The sequence below is a fragment of the Elaeis guineensis genome, chromosome 7 (assembly GCF_000442705.2).
Source record: "Elaeis guineensis isolate ETL-2024a chromosome 7, EG11, whole genome shotgun sequence".
In the NCBI taxonomy this organism is placed as follows: domain Eukaryota; kingdom Viridiplantae; phylum Streptophyta; class Magnoliopsida; order Arecales; family Arecaceae; genus Elaeis; species Elaeis guineensis.
In genome coordinates this window covers 71,207,809-71,228,710 of record NC_025999.2, presented here as the reverse complement: position 1 = coordinate 71,228,710, position 20,902 = coordinate 71,207,809, and the positions used below count along the sequence as shown (strand labels likewise).

Sequence of the window (20,902 nt, the reverse complement as noted above, 5' to 3'; positions counted from 1 at the left end):
TTGGACATTTTAGGAAACTATAAAGCACTACACAATATTTTACCAAACACATCTCCTAGCAAGTGCTGGCCCGTTGAAAACTCTCCCGACAAGACCTAAGAGCATTCTGAGTCGACTTGATATCCACAAGCACCAATCAACAGCCACACCCATTATTACACACTTTCACTATGCCCAATAAGTTCACACCTCTCAAATCAATCATGCCCGAGAGGTCGATTGGAATGGGAAAAGTGAAAAGGTGGGCATTTAAGGTGAATCAACGAATCAGATTGACTCGAGCCAACCCAACCACCAGCTGATCGAACCCAGAACAATTAAGCCGGAATGTCTGGTTAGATCCGGATTGGCTCAGGTCAGGTTGGTGGTGGATTAAAGGTTAAATTTGCCGAATCCAACAACTGCCACAGTTGATGATACAAGATCTTAAACAGAATAACAGCAGAACACCAGAATGTAAGCAACTTGTTTTATTTATCTCATTTGCCTATACAAATGTTTATTCCAACATCACCTGCATTTTCTTTTCTTTCACGCAAAAAGAATTCCACTACCCCTGCTTTTCTGATTTACCAAGCGAGACGGGCCAAAGCCCCTCAAAAAGAAAAAAAAAATGTAAAAATGAAAAATTTCCACAACGAGAACTGTACACAAAAACCTGTACACATGTTAAGCAAAATGACTTGTAAAAGACATGAAAGAGGATCAGCGCTTAATCATCCGGGCGTTGGATCTCACCCATCAAAATGCGGTTGCTATGGACCTTGAAACCAAGAAGAGAGGGATCAATCTGCCTCCCCTTCTTACCTTTCTTCTTGCTGCTCTTTCCGCCCAGACCAGCATCTGTCGCCTCTGCAGCGCCGGTGGAAGAATCTGCATCCGGCAAGGGCTTTTTGGTGCTCTTCAGCATGTCGATAAATGAAGGTTCTGATACATCAGCATCGCTACTTGAAGCTGTACGACGAAATCTCAGGTCCTTTCTGATTGAGGCTGGAGTTTCTGAAGTTCGGACAATCAGATTACCGCCAGCTTCTCGTCTTCCATCTGCAGGTACGATTTTTTTCCTTTAATCAGTTAGATATGTGTCAAGCGGTACAATCTTTAGGCAAATGGATATAATTTTTGGAGCCGTTAAATTCAGAACACAACGAAGGAAATAAACCGTAGCGACCCAAGAAAAAGCATACCCTCCAACGATGCAAAGCTAGTAGAATTCTTCCCCTTGGTAGGAGCAGAATCTATCTCTGACGATGCTCCCTGAGATGATATGACATGCAGATCACGGGTACATTTCAGTAGGGAATTATCAGCCCCTTTTACAAAAGCACCAGCAATCCTGAAAAACGAGTAGCAGCATGAACACCAAAATTTGAGACACCAATGTTAAAACAATTTATCCCAGAACATGCGCTACAAATCTCAACTGTTACTACAGAAATAAAGATTAATGATTAATGCAACACAACATTCAAGCTTCTGCACCAAAAGAACATAGACTATATGCATACCAAGATCAACGTCCATGGCCTACCTTGGTTCAGATTCATCAATAAGAGCACCACAAAATATTGCTGAGACATTATACAGGCAAGTGCTATCAGTATTATAAAGGCTGTAAAGAGGTCAGATTCAAGAAAAATCAAATCCAAATGCAATAAGACAATCGAGTTTGGATATGGTTTCGGATTTAATTTGAATTCACTTCCACAATTAGACCTTCAAATACCTCTACAATAAATCATATTTAGTACTTCTATTGATATTTTTCCCCAATATTTTCTCTGGCTCTCGACAACCTTATATTTCAGTATACCTAATATTTTCATATTTGTGTCATCATTTCTTGTTCTTGTAAATATAAGTAGATTCAGTTAATAGGAACCAACAATCAAGAACTGTCGTATGAACTGTAAATTATATTCATCTTAGAGTTGATAATTCGTATAAGAATTAAAAAGAAATAATACTGAAAGATTGGCATAGAGAATGTCGATAGATGTGCATAGAATGACAAATGAATTTTCTATAAAGTCAATTGACAATGGTGAAATATAATCAGACTATCCATCAGGCTATCAGTTTTGGACATCAGTCACATTTAGACCAACCCAATAAACTGCCAGATATTGAACTACTGGGCTATAGGAATATACAGACAGGCTTGTTACCAAATTATTGGGTAACCTTTTACAGCCCTAAGATGCACCAACTACCACCTAACTACCAAACGAAGTAAAATTTACCAGAAACCCTTGTTTTGACGGCATGACCAATCAAACACAGGTAAAGTCTCACATCATAAGTCCAACATATTGAACTGTAAGCTCCACATACTCTCTACCAGCCCTTGTTTTGAGAGCATGACTGTGTGAGTAAAACCTCCCCACACTAATCACAAGGATGATATGTCTAAAAAGTGACAAAAGGAAGACAGTCTCCTTCTAAGGGCAACAGTCCCCATGCCACTATTTGAGGGCAACTTCACTCAATAATGGTTAGAATCCTCTGTCTAGAGCTTCCTTGTATCATCCTTAGACAGATTTACATATATATAAATTCCCCAATAAAATAAGATATCAGGAAATTCACTTTCTCGATTTACTCAAACTCCGAGATCTGGAGCAAGCAAAGCTCCTCTGATCCCAAGCATCATCAATTTCTCCTCTGAAAGTTGTCAAGTCATGATGTATCGGCCCTCATTAATGTTGCCGTACTCTATCCCCCCCCATTCATGAAGTGATATTTCCCAGTGCACACAAGGGACTAACTCCAAATTCTACAACCTTGTGATTGACTTTCAATGCTTGTCCCTCACTCGATCTTGCCAAGCTTGCATTGTTTCATGATATCATTGGCTATACCAAGGGTTATTGCTTACATTAAGTGGATTTACGGAAGTTTTAAATTTCTCTGAACTTAGTCAACCAATGACTAAAAGACTCAGCCCCTCCTGTTGAGTAACCTCCCCACCCAGAAACTTCTGCAAACCAATGCCGAGTAACCAATGCACATCCCTTGCTTGCTCTTGGCAAACTTGCATGATTTCATGATATCATTGGTTATACCAAGGGTTATTACCTACATTAAATGGATTAGCAGAAATTTTAATTTTCTCTGCACTTGATCAACCAATGACTAAAAGACTCAGGCCCTCCTGCTGAGCCTCACCACCAGAAAATTCATGCAACATACTGTGTGCTTTTTTAGTCATATTTTCTTTCCGACGGCCCTATGATATCTTGGAATATTTCCCTCATAGATGACTTAAAATTGTATGGAAGGCTAATGTTACATTGAATTGGATATACATGCAATCATAGTATGGTAACATTACATCCCTCTGATGTCTGATACTTTCTTATTGTGGTCCATACCAGATGTCATACCTTAAGTATCAAGTGGAGGTATTTAAGGCTGAATTGAAAGGTCAAAGTAACATAACGAAAGATAGTAAGTCTCATCTCCCATCCAGTACCCATTGTGTTTGCTTTATCAATAACATATCTAGTGGTAATGCCGCTTCTGGGGAAAAAGGCACCTCCATGCATATCAAGGTACAAAGTACACAAAAGTTTCCATATTATTTCAGATCAGTATTAAACATTTAGAAGAAAGACAGTGGGTATGAACAACTGTCTTCTCTTCAACTGTTCCCAGCATATGTTGCATGAACAAACCAATGGTTGTAGTCTCAAGGTGCACTCTACCCCTTGCAATTATGCAAGACCACATCATATCTTTCTCTTGACATAATGAAATGAACTTCTGTTAAACTTATTTCTAGTGGATACCTCAATGAAAGTCATGCTGTTGCCTTGTTAACGGAACTATCTACCAACTGCAATAAAAGTGGAAGGTAATAGCATCATTCATGAAATAGGCAAACAGGCACTATAGAGCAAAGCTCAGGCCCTATGTCAGAAAATATGTTGACAAGACCTATCCAGGTTACTGATTGGAGACCTGATTATCCAAATAAACACAATTTAACATCAGCTAATAGTTCCATGAATTTAGAAAAAGGAACAGGTAGAGGGAAAATCCCACACCAGTGACTTGCACCGTGTCTTAGTCAAACTTACTATCTAAAAACATTTCAGTTTTGAAATCTTATATGAAACTTAAATTTATTTTCCAAATCAGTGCTGGAAATCAGCATATGGAACAAATCTATGCACCCAAAAAGCAATAACTTGCAGAATCTAGGGCATTTCTCAACCCACAAAGAGATAAAAATTTAGAGAAACATATTGGAAAAATGAAATATCGATATTTATTATTGATCACCAAAAAAACCGTTGCAACCTTTCCTCCATTGCTAAGACATAACTAGAATCACCAAATATATGACTTCTTAACTAAGCCACATCTGGACAATCTCCCACTGAAGAAACTAAAAAGTGGGAAAAGGAAAAAAACTACTTAACACACACAGACACACAAGTTGCATGGCTGATGTGAGACATCCCTGCTCCTCCCTACTACTTCCAGCTGGCAGCATCAGGTACAGGAAGTTAACAGGGATGGACATCTATTAGTTACAGGAAGCTCATAGCTGGGGTGAAGCATCTCATCTGGAGACTTCACACCTGCTTCCTAAGTGCTTCCTTACTTCAAATATTTTAAAAAATATCCACCTCCCCAAACCCACTCCTGATTCGGATACTATGGGGCAACTTATACATCAGCTGTGTAACATCTCTCCATAAGAGTTGCATCACTATATATCTCTGTCGAAAGGAAGAAGCCTATAACACTTTAAAACCTCTCCTAATAGAACATACAACTTTCCTTAAAAAGCATTGCGATAGTATTAGCCTTAGAAAACCATCAAAATGCCTTCAAAAAACACTCATAATACCTCTAGAACTTCCATATCCCAACCTAGACCTGGAATAGCATAAATGGAAACCAACTTTTCAAAAAATGAGACTCCATAACACTAGAACAAAATATATATATATATATTGAATATAGAATATCTAGTTTATTCTTGACACAAAAGACAAAAAGATTAATCAGTATTAAACAAATTAACAAAACCACAATCTAACCCCAGACCTACATTACATCAACTGACAGCAAACCCAGCCAACGATTTATAATCACATCAGTGAATTGACAGAATCAGGTACCATTTTGTCAAGCAGCAGAAAGAGAGATCCATGAAAGCTAACTCCAAAGCAGAAAGGAAGGTATAGAAGGCACCTATTTGGAGGTAAGATTATACTTGTTTAAGGATATTGTAACCCACAACAACTTGGCCATCAAGAAATTTCCATAAAGCATTTGTTGAGATAAAGTGACAGATATTGAATTCTCCAAATTTGCCCAACAGAAGAGAGAACAAGGGGAAAAGCCTTCATAATGTTATCATCTCTCAAGTGAAGAGAGAACAAGGGGAAAAGCCTTCATAATGTTATCATCTCTCAAGTGAATAGCTAATCTTCACTATAAGTGAATAGCTAAAGTCAGTTAAAGCAATAGCATAAATGCACTTACCCATCATTAATCATCTCTTCACTATAAGCACTATCAGCTCCCATTTCATAATTGAAGAAGCCTCCAACCCCACCTGCATGGTATTACAGCCCATACCTCATAAAAATGTTGCAGAACATGATACAAAATTCAAACCACAAAAAAGCAAATAAAGTTCAACTAAATTACCAGTGCTGCCAAATGAGGCATGTCTAATGGGTCCGCTAACTTTCAAATCTTCATTATTTTTGCCGCTTGGTTGCTCCACCCCACTTTTCAGAGCATCTATAACTAATTTATCCATTGATTTGCCCTTAGAACCATGCTTCTTCCCCTTCTTCCCCTCCTTCACACCAGAGAAATCGATTCCCTCTATAGATGCATCACCACCCATGGAATGAGCAAAATGTTCTTTTTCAATTTCAACAATATCTGTAAGGAGGTGTTTCTGTTCAGGTAATGTTCCAGAATTTGATCGGAAAGCTAATCTTCCACTGCTTTCGAAGCTATTAACTTGTCCTTCCAAATTTACATTCGCCAATCGCTCATGTGGTGCATGTCCTACTTTAACGAAACCTTCTGACATTGAATCACCCAAGCCCAGTCTATCAGAAGTAAGATTAAAGGAACTATCAGTGCTAGACTGTGAATAAAGCCATGACGGATCCCTGTGCTCGTAGGATGATGTAGGAACACTATCTACCAATCCTAGTGACTGTTGAGATTGAAGAACCAGTTTTTGGTGAAGCAAGTCTCCTAATCCACGTTCTGAGTTCCCACTATTTCCTGCAATCGATGCCCATGAATTTGGGTCCTCAACAGTACAATTTGCTTTCATATCCCTCCTCTGTCTTTCTGCTTCTATCTGCAACTGATTGAAATGTGATTCTATTAACTTATCTGATAGCTGCCCATTGGATCCGGACCAATGCCTCTCCATTGCATCCATGTGCGAACCAGAAAGCTGTTCAGAAATCCGATGTTGATGAGAACGAATAGTTGAAGGAAATTGTCCCTTCTGGCCAGATGATTGCACATGACTGTGCTGTTCCTGTGTATCCAGTCCTTGAAACCGTCCTAGGGTATTGACAAAATCCACATTTGGTGCAGGAGTACCTGCAGGTAGGGGAATTGACCTTTCAACTGGATGTAGGCTTGGTTCATAAAGCCCTCGCTGCATTTGCTCATGCAACATAAAGTTCTGCTCAAGTTGGCTGGGTTGCTCAAAGGACAACGGCCTCTGAGGGGGCTGCATGAAATCTAATTGGTTAAGTCTACCAGAATGAGTCTGATGTGGTCCAGCTGCTGCCCTGATGAACTGGCCAGATTCATCTATTGACCAAATCCCACCAACATGCCTCTCTTCTTCCATGCCAGGTGGCTGCCTCGATGGAACAGAGAATTGCCTTGCTTCCAGCTGCTCCTGCTGAAGACCCAAAAGAAGTTGCTGTTCCAAAGGAAGCATCTGCCTGCGCTTGGAATGAGACAATAACTCCAATAACTCATCGTGATTTTCCCTTTGCAGGTTGTACCCAAATTTTGATTGGATAAGCTGTTCAATAGCTGGGTCATGGTGCAACGGTAGATGCCGAGACTGTTGTTGTGACTCATTCAAGAGCTGCTGCCTAAATAAAACCTCATCAAGCATGTTATTTGCCCGTCGATAGTCGACATGCAATGCTCCAAACCCAGTGTTCTGTAATTGCTGATGCAACAATTGCTCAAGAAGCAACTGCTGTTGCTGCTGCTGCTGCTGCTGCTGCTGCTGCTGCTGCTGATGCTGATGCTGCTGCAGCAATTGCATCTGGTGTTGATGAAGCTGTTGTTGTTGTTGGTGCAGTTGATGTTGATGCTGCAACTGCTGAAGATAACGCTGCTGTTCATACTGAAGTTTCAAAAGATGCTCCACATCCGGTGTAGGTTGACCAATTGACTGCTGCTGGTGGACAGAACTCCTGATCTGCTCAAGAAATGGCCCAGCCAAATCCAAGTTTTGACGAGCAAGCAACTGTTGCTGTTGAAGATGCTGTTTCTGTAACTGCTGGGAAAGCAGGTGCTCTTCTAAACTGAACTGGTTCGCTTCAGCTTCAAAGCGTGACAAGCGACTAGAATCAATAGCTTCCTGAAGTACACTTGAGTTAGTGTTCCTCCTGGAGTTACTGGGCCATGCATCATGAATATTGGGGGAGTCACCTATCAGACTAAAATGATCTTGTTGGTGTTTAAAACGAGATGCATCTCTTGTAGCTGCATGATTATCAATGCTCTGATCACCGAAGCTGGCTATATTTGTTGAGAGAGGGTGCTTTGGATGAGTTCCTTCCAGTTCAGACCACAACAATCCGAGAGGATTCAAATCGTTATCTCTTGGAATCTTATGGTTGGCTAAACTGGCTTCTCCCATTTCAGCACCCATCAAATGGAGACCACTAGAGGTCCGTGATAGATCAATATGGTCATTAGCAAGCTTCCCCAAGGGTTTCTCCATACCACTTGCAGGCCTTCCTGTATACAACACTTCTGCAGAATATATTAAAAAGTCATCATTAAAGCACTAAATAAAACAAAATTGAGAAAAAAATACTGACAAAAAAAGGAGAAAAGCTCTCACATAAAGAAAACTAACCTTCAGAATCTTGTCCCGCAAAATCATGAAAGCTTTGTCCTATGTTGGAAAGTGACAACCTATCATTTATAGAATCTACAGAAGCTTCATGTTCAGCACTTGTAGGCTTAATCTGATGACCCGGAGCATCCCTCAATCTAGATGGTACCCATTGTGGGTCATTCATGGCAAAAGAATCAGTAATATCAGAAGCAGGAACAAAATCCTCCAGGTTTCCTTTCAAAGAGTCCAATGCTTCAGATTTTTCGCCAGAAACATTAGCAGGGCCAGATTGAGATTTTAGTTTCAAGTGTGGCATAACTTCACCAAGCGGCCGAAAAGGAGTGCCTTCTGGAGCATCTGACAAACATACAGGTAAATCCGCACCATAAAAGCCTTCTTCAAACCACTTGATGATGTCAGCACCTAGAAATGGCCCTTGTATCGCTCCTTGGGGATCCCGGTAAAACAAACTCAACTCGTCAGGAGAAGTGCATTGTTTTAAAAGTTTTACTTCAGCATCACTGTTCTGAAGCTGCTCGTTGCTGTTTGGAATCTTGTGGATGATTGATGTATCAAACAATGAATTTAAATCATCAGGTAGCTTAGCACTAACATCCAAAGGAACAACTGAGCTAGACACTTCGAACTTAGCATTCTTGAGATCTGGGCGTCGCATGCATCCATCATCATTAAGAACATTTCTCTCACCCTCAGAATTGGTAATATTACAACCTGACACCCTTATATCATAGCAAGCATCATTGTCTGTAACTGCAGTCATAGCACCAGGATCTTTGCTTTCAACATGGCGAGAATCCAGCTCTGAAACAAAATATGTTACTAATGTTAGTGATTTGAAAAGGAAATCAGAATAGGAGAGAAAACAGGATGAGCCAATAAGTAAGCTGCTTGGGCTGGGCAATAATATGCGGGTTACCAAGCTTGACCCAAACTTTGCAACATGAATTCAAGCTTGGCAAGCTATGAACTGAATCAAGCTTTAAACAAGCCTGTTGTCAAGCCAAGGAGTTATCATTTATTTCTGCAAGCCTGAAGTGTTAAGGCTCCACTCATTTATCAGATGAGCTCTGAAAGATGTTTGAGTTAAGCTTGTTTTCTAATCAAAAGAATCTATAATTGAGTCAATCCTGAGCCATTCATGAACAGCATGGTTCATTGACAGCCAGTAATCTCAGATAATGCTGTCCAGAAAGAAAAAAAAAAAAAGGTAAAAGGTAAAAGATATTGCATATGATGCATCTTTCATCATGACCTGCAGAATTCACAAAGAATCGCTCTCCAGTGGAGCTTGTAGAAAGCAGACCTTGTTTCTTCTCAATCAAGTTCAGGTCACCAACATCTAAACATAAAACTAACAAGTTATAAATAGCCATGCTTAGTTATACAAAATATGAGAGGTTGTTTACCTATCTCACTGTCATTTTCTCTTTCCGTCCTATCCTTAGTAGAACCGTAAGCTACTTCACTGCTGGTAACCTTCCCCTTCCAAATGTCATCTAAAAGAGCCTGCCAGTCACATCCAAGATAAAGATTATTCTCTAAGAAATCAAAAAAAAAAAAAATTCCAGTAATGTAGATACAAGCTCGATTTACTTATTTATTTTAAAGGACTGCGAAGGGAGAGCATGTGAAACAATATAAAGTTTTCATAATGATCATGCCAACAGAGGTAGGAGCAAGGCCCCGTACATTATACTGCTGAATTCCTTTTTCATGACAAAAATAGAAAACACCAAGGATTTAAAAACTGCCATAACCGTACAAAGCACATAGCTCCAGAAAAAAACCAGCATCAGTACACTGTATTGGTATAGGATGCAGTCCTGTACCATGTGTCAATACCCAGCATAGTACCACTTAAAAAAAAAAAAAAAAAAAAACCAGGTATTGACTCCTGTACCAGATTTTGATACCTTGAAAAACACTATCAAAACTGCAAAATTTACAAGAGTTCCTGAACTTTTATTTCTTGACAACACATATGGAGGTTCTCCATAGTTTCATCATATTCTCAAAGAGATAAATGCAGCAAATATACTAGATGTCCAACAACCAATGGATGGTACGAAGATTAAGTCTCCTCAAAACAAATTCTGCAGTCTTCTTCCATAAGATTTTTGAATATACAGATGTAGCAAACCCTAAAATTCGATAAATAGGTTAAAGCAACCCCAAAATAGCCTCTTATTTATGCAAGATATACTAGAAATGTTTAAAAAAGAAAAGAATGGCACAAAATTTCTGATTAATTACCAGATGTGCCCATTCCTCCAATTACCAGTAAGGTACCAACAACATGAATGCGTCACATTGGACATGAATTTAATGTCCAAACTGCAAAATGAAGGTCTGTATATCCAGAAAATAGAGGTTGTAGTTAGTGTTGCTGTCCTCGCTGTATCCAGAAAATAACAGTTGCTGCTAGTGTTGTTACTGATGTTGTTCTAAAACAGAAAATATCAACTACCGCTACTTCTATTATAATTTATGTACTACATATTGCTCATTCCACCACCCTAAGGATTACGGAAGATCCTGTAAATGAAGACACAGGATGCATTCACTTGAATAAACAGGGAAGTGATATGTTTTGAAATACACTATACCAAATGCATGTAAGTTTTTTGCTTTTAATCATTATATAAATTTATATTTATTTCATATATAAAATTTGGCAGCGAACCCCAACAAGTTTGGGATTAAGGTCCAGCTGAGTTGAGTTTAGTTGGATCACAGAATTTCCAAAATCACGAAATTTCAGATCACCTATCAAAACAAAGAACAACTTTTAAGTTTCCATTTAGTTTCCCGCAACGAAATCCACAGCAGACCAACAGCATTTTTAAAGAAAAATTGGAAAAAAAGGAGAACTGGGAATTGTAAATTGTTTCCTCCCTTCCCCATGTATCTGCCTTCAAGACATCTAGAAAATAGTTGTGGTGATTCTGACATTCTCAATCAGTTTGACTTGTTTTGACAAGAACAACAAACCAAGGCCATCTGTTGATGTATGTCAAACAATATACAACATCTAAATTCATTTCCGACACAACCTTCTTCTCTTGGGGATCACAAATCACCATTGCAATGATAAAAAAGAATTTTAATAGCACGTTCATAACTGTGTTGTGGAAAAAGGACTATTAAAACTTGCTAACATTTTGTATGTTCCATATTTATTTTCTAACATGTGAACTAATTCTTCAGACTGTATGTCAAAAGAGAATAGCATGAAACAAGAACTGATAATAGAAAAATCAGCATTTAGCCTACCTCTTCATTTGCATCAGGTGCAACAAAGGCCAGTGGTGTTACAGCATCAGACTGTGTTATGAAAGGAACTTCCTCGAGGACAGCAGGGGGAGTATCAGAAGATGGCAACATCTTGTGCTTTCTGTAAATATCAAGAAGTTTCCCCCTTGGGTAGCGAAATGTCTCCACAGATAATCCAGACTTTCCAAGTACATTTTCAGTCTTAAATGCAGGTGCAGCACCAATTGGTCCAGAAGAGGATGACTTAAATGGCAAGCCCGCAATGGAGTTTGACCTACCCCTGCCAGGAGCAAACCCCACAATCGGACCCTCCACACGTCCTCTCTCTAGCCCAAACCCAGGAGCAGCACGATATACTGCAGATCCACCAGAAGAAACTTCTTGTCGATGACGTGGTCTCCATTTATCACGAGAATCAGATTCGGACAAGGGGCGAAGATTACCGACAAAAGATTGTTTTTCAGTGTGAGAATCCTCCTTCTCTACATCCATCTTCTTCTCTGTTCGAGGGTCCTTCTCTTTGTCTTCTGGACCCCATCTTGACGACCATTTACTGTCACGCCGAACCTCATGCACTGCACTGCGACCAGGAACATCAAGCCACCGATCAGATGAGGGCAAAGTCCAAGAATCAGAAGTTTCTCTAGAAGTATTGTCTGAACGGCGGTCATTTTTCCGGTACTCAATATCTCGATCTCCTTCCTTTCTACGTTCTCTCCTACCAAGCAAGCTAGTTTCCCTCTCCTCTTCACGCCAGCGGCGAGTACTTTCAACATCAGGAACATTCCTTCTCCGTTCTTTCTTATCTTGAGATCCATCCAAACGCCACACATCTTTCTGAGCCGAATCAAACAAGGTTCCATGGGTCAAAGAATTTGGTGGGCGAATATCCTGTCAAAATAAAACACAAAAATGTGTAAGACACTGATTAAAACCAGGTGTAGCAAAGAACTGGACATGTGAAAAATCAAGACACATTGTGATCCTCTTCCTATAGTATAACTTTCCTATTGGTAAAAATATGATCAACAAAAATAAAACAAAGGAAATCCAATACTAGATAAAATTGTCTAATCACAGTTCCTGAGAAGGACAATCATCAATGCATGGGGATGACCATAGTATGATACAAAGTTCTAATTAGTAATTCTGGCCCAATACCAAAAGCATTCAACAGAACAAAATATGTATGCATATCCATCAATGTTATACATGTGAATTTTTTCAAAGGAAGAGTGGAAACTGAAACATTAGCAAAAAATGCACCTTGCAACAGGAACAGAAAACAAAGATTTATTCAGGCATCTGTTTAAGTATGTTAAAGAGGCAGAAACATTTTTGGGGAATATGCTGATATTATGGTAATATTAAAAAGGAATAATATATTTAGTTTGTCAATTTTACGCCAAAAAACTTGAGCAATCAGTCATCCAGAAATAAAGAACTGCCACAGAAAAACTTATAGAACCACAAAATATGTTTGTGGAATTCGATGGTTCAATATAAGCTTATAGAATCTTATTCATAGTGTCTTGATGACTGTATAATGCAAAGTTGAGACTGGCTTCACCATCATTTATATATTTCCCCCAAGACACACAGCACTCCCACCTTGCCTGGAGTCCTCCAAGGGAGTTTGTTCCACAGATTAGATTAGGAAGCCATATAGGTCAAATCTGGATGGTATTATAGCCATCCATCTAACATGCTCCTTCTTTATTAAGCATGTGCAGTGCATGTGCTGGATGCTATATATAATGGAAAAAAACTTGATGCCCTTGGTTTGGTGCAACTGAAGCCACGAGCCTTCCACATTTTTGCAATAATGAAAAGACGTTCTGTGTTTTCCAAAAGGAAAAGCACACTTCACTGAAAAAAATGAAACAGAGGGAGGTTCCAGAAGAAGGAAAAAAAAAACTCAGCCTCTTCCCCCCAAAAAATAATGATAATAGTCATGCACAGCTTCAGAGTTCAAAAATTAAAGAAATTTGCCTATACAAACTCTCTCACAAGGCAATGGCAAAATAAAATATGAATATATCTGCATACATACATAAAAATATATATGTATATGTGTGTCCCTCTGCGTGTGTGATAGTATTTTTTAAGGTATGCCAGACCTCACCACACCGAGGGAAAAAACTCAACATCTTCATTTTCTCCGAAGATCTGTACATGCAGTGTGCATGCATAGCGCATGCTTAACTAATAATTAGAAGTGAAATTCGTCCATCAAGATCTACAAAGAATGACTCGAAACATCTAAAGGTCATTAGAATGTGATCAAACAAGTTACTCCATCACCCTTACCAGCAAGCATATCATTACTGTACTAAAAACAAGTGAATAACAAAGTACCTTGCCAATTCAGTTCAAAATATACTAAAACTAAAGCAAGTTTACACATGAAAAAAAAAAAAAAGAAAAACAGTGAACTTGCCACTATCACTTAACTACAAGTCTACAACCACAAGCATTATATGAATATGAGGACCTAAAAATTGTGCTGGAAGCTGAATTTGCAATCTTGACCCACAAAACATGTATAATGCAAGAGAAAAAGGAGATAGCTCCAACTATCTACATCCCTTTCATGGAGATTTTAGTTTAAAATGTTATATTCTACATAAGGCCCCATCAGTTTGAATTACAATAGCACACTAGCATCAGACACATGCAATGCACTTGTTCATATGCAAGTACGGTTACAATCTTCCATCTCCTCCAAGAATTTGTCCATCATTTATGTAACTTAACAATTATACTGCCACTTTTGGTGAAGCACTCTCGTGTTTATCTCCCTAGAAGAGAGGGTGAACTAAACCAAGGGGCAGTGCATATATAAGATGCAGGTATCTACATACTTGTGGACCACATGAGTGAAAAGAGAAGGCTTAGACATGGCGACAGTCATCAAGCACAAGGAATATAAGTTCTCATATTAGAGATATTGGATGTGTGTGCAACTATAAATAATATGATGCAGGCACTAGCTGGTGCATTTTTGAAAGGAAAGAAACGGAAAGAAAATGCAAAGCAAAAAAAAGATCAGGAGAATGGAGAGAGAATAGTTGGTCATCCCACCTAGGAGGTTACATTGTGACAGAAATAACAAACACATCATAACCATGAATCATTCCACAAAGCTAATTATCCATTGTACACAACACGGAAAAATATGGTTAATGATTGCCCTAAGCTACTTATATGCCTCATTCTTTTAATTGCATTTTTGGGAAAATGGACAAGCTTAGCACCAGTTATTTTATCTTATATAAATTTGCAATATCATTGTCTTAATATTTACAGGCACCAAGTCAGAAAATTTTAAATATATAAGTTCATAAATATTCCCATCTAGAGAATAATCAATCACCATCCAAGCCTTGTACCATTAAATGGAGTTGGCAAGTTATTTTTCCTGCATTCATGATCTCTCAAAAGATTTTACCTTTCAGCAAGACCCTGACAAACAATCCATCAACTACTATGATAATTTATGGCACCAAACCACTAACAAAGTCCACCAGTAAGACCAAACTGAAGATTCTAAACTCTCTTCTCCCTTTTATGCATATTTGAAAAACATGGATGCATCATGGTAATTGTAAGAAACAATTTAATAAAATTAACCCACCAGCCGAAAAAGCACTAGTATGCCTAGTGCACGTCATAGCTTTTTCGAAGAGGCCAATACTACATGATGCCAAATCGATTTCACCACCGACTCAGGCCGGAAAAGTAGGGTGAAAAATGCCCAGGCCTTGTTACCTTTAAGGTTAGGATCAACTAAAAACACGAATAAGCAGCTCAGGTTTCGTTCTTATCCTTTCAGGGTGCACCACTTGCAGGGAAGAGGGGGTGCAGACAGCATCACAATTGCAGCAATATGTTGCAAAAATTTATGTGTGAGAACCAAGGATTAGCAATAATGCAGCAAAACTAGTAAAGACTGGAGAATTATGGCCATCACAAATGTAAAAACCAAACTGAAGACAGTACAGAACATGAAAGATGGAATGCCCACATGTCAAGGAAATCCAAAAATTATAGCAAAAAGTTGTGAACTGTTGACACTTAAAAATATGGTGACAGCCACAGATTAGGATCGACACAAACAAATGTTCCAAGAATGTAAACAGAACTTTTTGACTATATTCCCATATGATATCACATCTAACTCAAATGCTCTGAACTTTGACAAGCAGAACCAAGAGGGATGGGGGTGATGGGTGCATTGGGAGTTCATGTACAAGGTACAAGAGCCAGTTTTCCCAATGTTCTAAGATAAAAGCTTTTAACACACATATAGCTGTCGACAGTTATCATGGAATGAAGTGGACGGCAGGTATCAAGGTTAGCAACTTGCACTCAAGATGGGATGCTAAAAAGCATCCAATGGACACTGTTTCACAAAATGTTATGCATCTAATTTACGATTCCATCAGTAATAACTAATATGACCAATTGTTATTTATATTAAACTTTAATAACCATGCTGAACTAATTGATTCTGTTTCCCACAGAGTTACAACTGACAATTATATCATTGCATAAGAAAGAAATTGCTAAAAGAGTGTTGACCATGAGGAGTTAGAGAAAGTCAAGTTGCTCAAAAAAAAAAAAACTGATTGGAAACCAGACCAACTCGGTTCAGGGCTATGATGTCTTCCTTGGATCAACCATTGCCCATATCATCCACCATATGGGTTCTGGCGCATCACATCATATAACTTGGGCCAGGATACTTGGTTCAGGGCTATGATGTCTTCCTTGGATCAACCATCACCCATATCAGACACCATACTCAGTTCTGACCCATCATATCATAAAACCTGGGCCAGGATACCATGTCAGGCCACCATAGGCCATCTTGTGGTAGTCCAGGCCTCAAACCACCAGGGCAACCACCTTGACCTTTTTGTAGAACAATGGCTTTTCCTTCAAAAAACCAATAATAAATAAAGGGCCTTGAGTAAATTAGAAGAATAAAAAGGTCATTGGTGGAGGCTTAAAGGAATTTTCTTGTAAAGTCATATATGGATTCAAAACGCCTACTATGTTCGTGACAAGAGTTTCTTTTAACATATTTAGATTCATTGTCATATGTACTCCAAATTAGTCTACGAGAAACTGTATTACAAGCAAAGAGTATACAAATAAGATCTTGGTAAGTCCATAGGCATTTTCCTTTTTTCATTTAAAAAAAAAAAAGATTCAACTTATTATTAAGGACCAAACCATGATAAAAGATGTTCAAGATATAATGAATCAAAATCATTCTCAATAAAATTAAATGAAGGATACTTGCAAGAGAAAGTACTCAATATCCAGTAGCATGATCACATTTTTTGGGGGGAAACACACGAAGCCAAAAAAAAAAAAAAAAAAACTATGCCCATTATCAAAGAGAAAAAAATTCTGTGATAGTCAACAACTGTCCAAATAAAAACATAAAAAACCGAGGAGAAATGCAAATTGACTAAATCAACTATCTAGTGCGATATAGGAAGACAAGAGCAATATATTTCCTATTATGGAAGAGGCATATAGGTAGGAAAGAAGAAAAATGGGAAATGAGTTTATTTTTACTCGATCGTTGAATTACAGTACTTTAATCATTTATATAACTGTAATTTTATGAATAAACATAAAGGCATATGTATCATAAGAAAAGAGTAAATATAGAATTTCAACCATGTTTTCTCTTTTCAACTGCCCAAATTATCATGTTGATAGCATCAAAAAGAATTAAAATAAGTTCAACTATCATAAATAGCAGAAAATGGAAAAGGTATACCCAATCTGACTGACCCAAAATAAACCTTAAGTTGGTGTTGCATTTTACTGAAAAATCTTATCTCAAGTACAACAAAAGCCACTACAGCAAACATAAGTTCCATCAATAGATTACAATATGTTCTGCATGACTCCAATTGATCGTACAGAATATCAAATGAGAATAATAACGAGGTGTGTGTGTGTGAGAGAGAGAGAGAGAGAGAGAGAGAGAGAGTGATTGATACCCCAGATGCAGCAGAAAGCCCAATCTTGCTTTCAATAGGCTTCGCATAGAGCCATTGAGGAGACAAAGGAATACTATTATCAGAAGATGCTTGATCTGCAGCATACAAAACACATGAGAAATTAATAAATCGTTCTTAGCATGATGACATACAAGAGAGCACTTGCAGAATTTCATGAGCACTTAAAAACTAGATCACAGACAGGATTGTGGAAGCTAGTCTAATCCTGGAAGAAGAGGCTCATGTTTGATTAGAGATACGTTATCCATAAAGTAATACCATTCATGCGACAGATCAAAAACTCCGTCCATCAGTTTTTAACTAGAAATGCTTGAACATGCTTGCTGGAAATCAGAAGTACAAGTCTTAGTATGTTGGTGCATCAAGTAGCTTATATTGGTGCCTGATTAGTTAATACCAGTAGTGGCAACTGGGCTGCACCAGCCACTGTCTATCAAGCCAATTGCAGTGGCCGAACAACCAATTCATGCACCTCAGGTTAATGTGACAGGAGCAGCCACAGCACACACCACAAAAGTCAAAGGATTTTCAATTACATTGTACCAATGAATAATGGAAGAGAGGATCTTCAAAAGTACAGGGAAATGTCTCTTACTCATAACTTCAATAGCCAAATCAAATGGGACAAAATGCATGAGAAACTCAAGCATTATTTTGTACAACTTGCTTATGACAATAACAAATCAAATCTAACATGCCCAGTAAGATTTAATCATATTTACACCATGTTTATCCAAAACCCAAGAGAATATTAAATACATTTCAGAAGGCAAGCTCCAAAAAATACACTTTTTTGTATTACTAATTAACAACTCATATGCTCCTTCAGCCAAGGTTTTCATCTCAGTTTCGACCTTGGTTTTATTGATATCAGCCAATGACCAATACAATATAGAACTTCGGCCTCATTATGTCATCCAATGTCAAACAATATTAGCCCAAGATATCGGTAATATAATATCAACACCAGCCAATATCTTCCAATCACTTTGTTAATTCCTTAAATAGGTTTTTTAATTGATAACCTTCAACAGATGCCTAAAAATAGTTGCTAATCTCAATTTCACCATGTACAACAAATCTTGGTTCTAATATGTCAATCAAGATATCAGAAAAGCATGGTTCTTTGCAAAATTTCCCCACCGTCCATCTAGGCCTAGAGAAACCGAGATCGGCCGTGGTCACTCACCAAGACAACGAATTGCTCAGCTTTAAAAACCCTGCCTTCAGTGAACTATATAAGTCCAGTAATGCAGAATTTACGAAACTCCATAAAGAATTTTTATAGATCGAAACCCAACATAACAAGAAATACCACAATCGTTTATGCAAAGAGTGGCTGCGTAAGAACTCACAACCACATGATTTATCATAGTACAGAGAAAAAAAAAATCATCCAAATTAATATCCAAGTACCGCAACATTCAGTACTGAGACCAGTAAATAAGAAATCACCTTTTGATTCATCCAGAAACCCCATGAGAACCTTCTCCTCCTCATTTCCACCTGAAAGAACATCTGATAAGAGCCAAAACCCAATCACCAATTCGCGGAAGAACATTATAGCAGTAAGAAGACAGAGACCAGAAAGGAACATAACATGAACAGATAAGATACCAAACTGAGATGGGAAACAAAAAAAAAAAAAAAGAACACATAATCAAAAACCTCGAGCTTTTTTTTTTAACTAGAAAAATCCACCTACTGTAAGTACGCCTAGAACTAGAAGTAGCGGTCACACAGGACTACCGATTCATATCCATCATATATTTTTATAGAAAAGAAAAGGAAAAGCTTGCTCTTGCTTCCGATCTGAGTACTTGTTCTTCCAGCAAGTCGGGATTTTTTTTCTTAAAAAGGAGAGACTTTTTCTGATAAAATATTTCAAAAACCGATTCCGGAACCAATAATTCATCAGTAAATTCCTTTAAAACAGACATAATCAGAGCAATCACATGGTCCAAAAAACACCATGAACTAAAAGAACGCCAGAAATTCAGCACCAAAGAGAAGCTGAAAACCCTAAAACATCTGCGTTTCGATCTGAAGCACGAATCTAAACACCCAACACAATCGATCTCATCGAATCACCATACCAAAAGCCCAAAATGCCAGAAAAGAGCATCGAGAGAATACACCATACCTTTGCCGGCCCAGGCCTCCACGGCCGGCTTGGAGAGCACGAGATCCTCCGGCCGATCCGCCTTCCCTTCCGCCATCCGAACCACACCAAATCGGCGAGCACAAAGATCGCAAAGTCGCGCCCCAAATTAGGGCTCCCGACCCAGAGAAAACCTCCAAATCCAAGCGAATCGAAGAACGCAAGGACGGATTTCAAGGGGAAAACGAGCGCTCGATCTACGAGAAGAGTCTCAAGATTTAGGGTTTTGAGATTAGAGAGAGAGAGAGAGAGATGAGAAGGTTTGGGTGGTCAGAAGAGCGAAAGAGCCGATCGTCGGGTAAGAGAGAGCGAGAGCCAAAAGCCTTTGGGCAGAGTAAAAATAGAGCAATATTGACACTTAAATAAAATTTTCTGTGCGGCAGAAGAGATTTAATTTAAAAGGATTATTACTGAAACCTGGAATCAACCCAGAAGGAGACCCATCGCCTTGGAGACATGGGGCCCGAAGTTGGGGTGGTGATGTCATCGTTACAAGCCGATATTGTTGTGAGTCTTTTTTCCTTCCACGAGTCTCATTTTTTTCTTTTTTTTTCCTTTTTTTCTCCCGTTCCGAAATATTCCTTCCATCGTTTCACATCATCTGAACGGAGAAGAAACGAGGCAGATCCGATTGGAAACGTATAATTAGCGTCGGTGTGGCTCTATTGCGAGAGCAAAGATGTGAAACGTGAAACGCGTCATAGGATAACAATATCGTTGGAGGCCGCGTTCTTTAATTTTTTAAATGGGAAAGAAAAAAAGATGCCGGCTTAATCGCAGTGCAATGCTTGTTACGGAAATTAAAGCTGTTGGGATTACGTCTCTCTGTAGGTGGTCCGGTGATGACGGCTACCAAATGGAGGGTTCTGATGGATGCGTCAAATGATGGTACTATGGTTCGTCGGATATTGATCGGGTGGTCAGAAAAATTTAGGGACCAACAGATGGACAGCTGGCTTTGACCTCCGGCGCAAGGAATATCCGAAAACATCATGTGACGTTCCACCGCCTAATAGTACGCGCGTTACAACAGGAGTGGGCTAGGCTGTTGCATCACTTAACCACAAGTGAGATGATCCTAATTGGGTGCTAAATAATGGGCATTTGGATGTCCTCCAAAACCATAACATTTTATAATTTCTAAAATTATTAATTATAATTTTATAATATAGAATATCTGGTTGTGAGATGAAAGATTAAAAAAAATTGAAATTCTTAAATTAAATATTTTTACTTGAGTATAAATTTTTGAAAATATAATTTTTTTCCATTTTTTAAGCTTTCTTAGGTCAGCAATTAAGCACATCAGAA

The 20,902-nt window shown here is 38.5% G+C and overlaps 1 protein-coding gene across 5 annotated transcripts; it reads right to left on the bottom strand.

Moving 5' to 3' along the window:
• Positions 1-457: 457 nt before the first annotated feature.
• On the bottom strand, positions 458-19,973 carry LOC105048979 (uncharacterized). Of its 5 annotated transcripts, none has more exons than XM_029265705.2 (11): positions 19,574-19,938; positions 18,886-18,948; positions 17,410-17,504; positions 11,384-12,274; positions 9,517-9,616; positions 9,363-9,449; positions 8,108-8,911; positions 5,671-7,986; positions 5,503-5,575; positions 1,188-1,336; positions 458-1,044 (listed from the first exon to the last, which is right to left on the bottom strand). In XM_029265705.2, the coding sequence occupies exons 1-11, from the start codon at positions 19,647-19,649 to the stop codon at positions 713-715; spliced, it is 4,986 nt and encodes a 1,661-aa protein (XP_029121538.1). In that variant the 5' UTR covers positions 19,650-19,938; the 3' UTR covers positions 458-712. The 5 variants fall into 5 exon arrangements, 4 of the variants coding, with proteins under 4 accessions (XP_029121538.1, XP_029121536.1, XP_029121537.1 ...); XM_029265703.2 differs by having other exon boundaries at positions 5,671-8,001; positions 19,574-19,937; XM_029265704.2 differs by having other exon boundaries at positions 5,671-8,001; positions 18,886-18,936; positions 19,574-19,937.
• Positions 19,974-20,902: the final 929 nt, after the last annotated feature.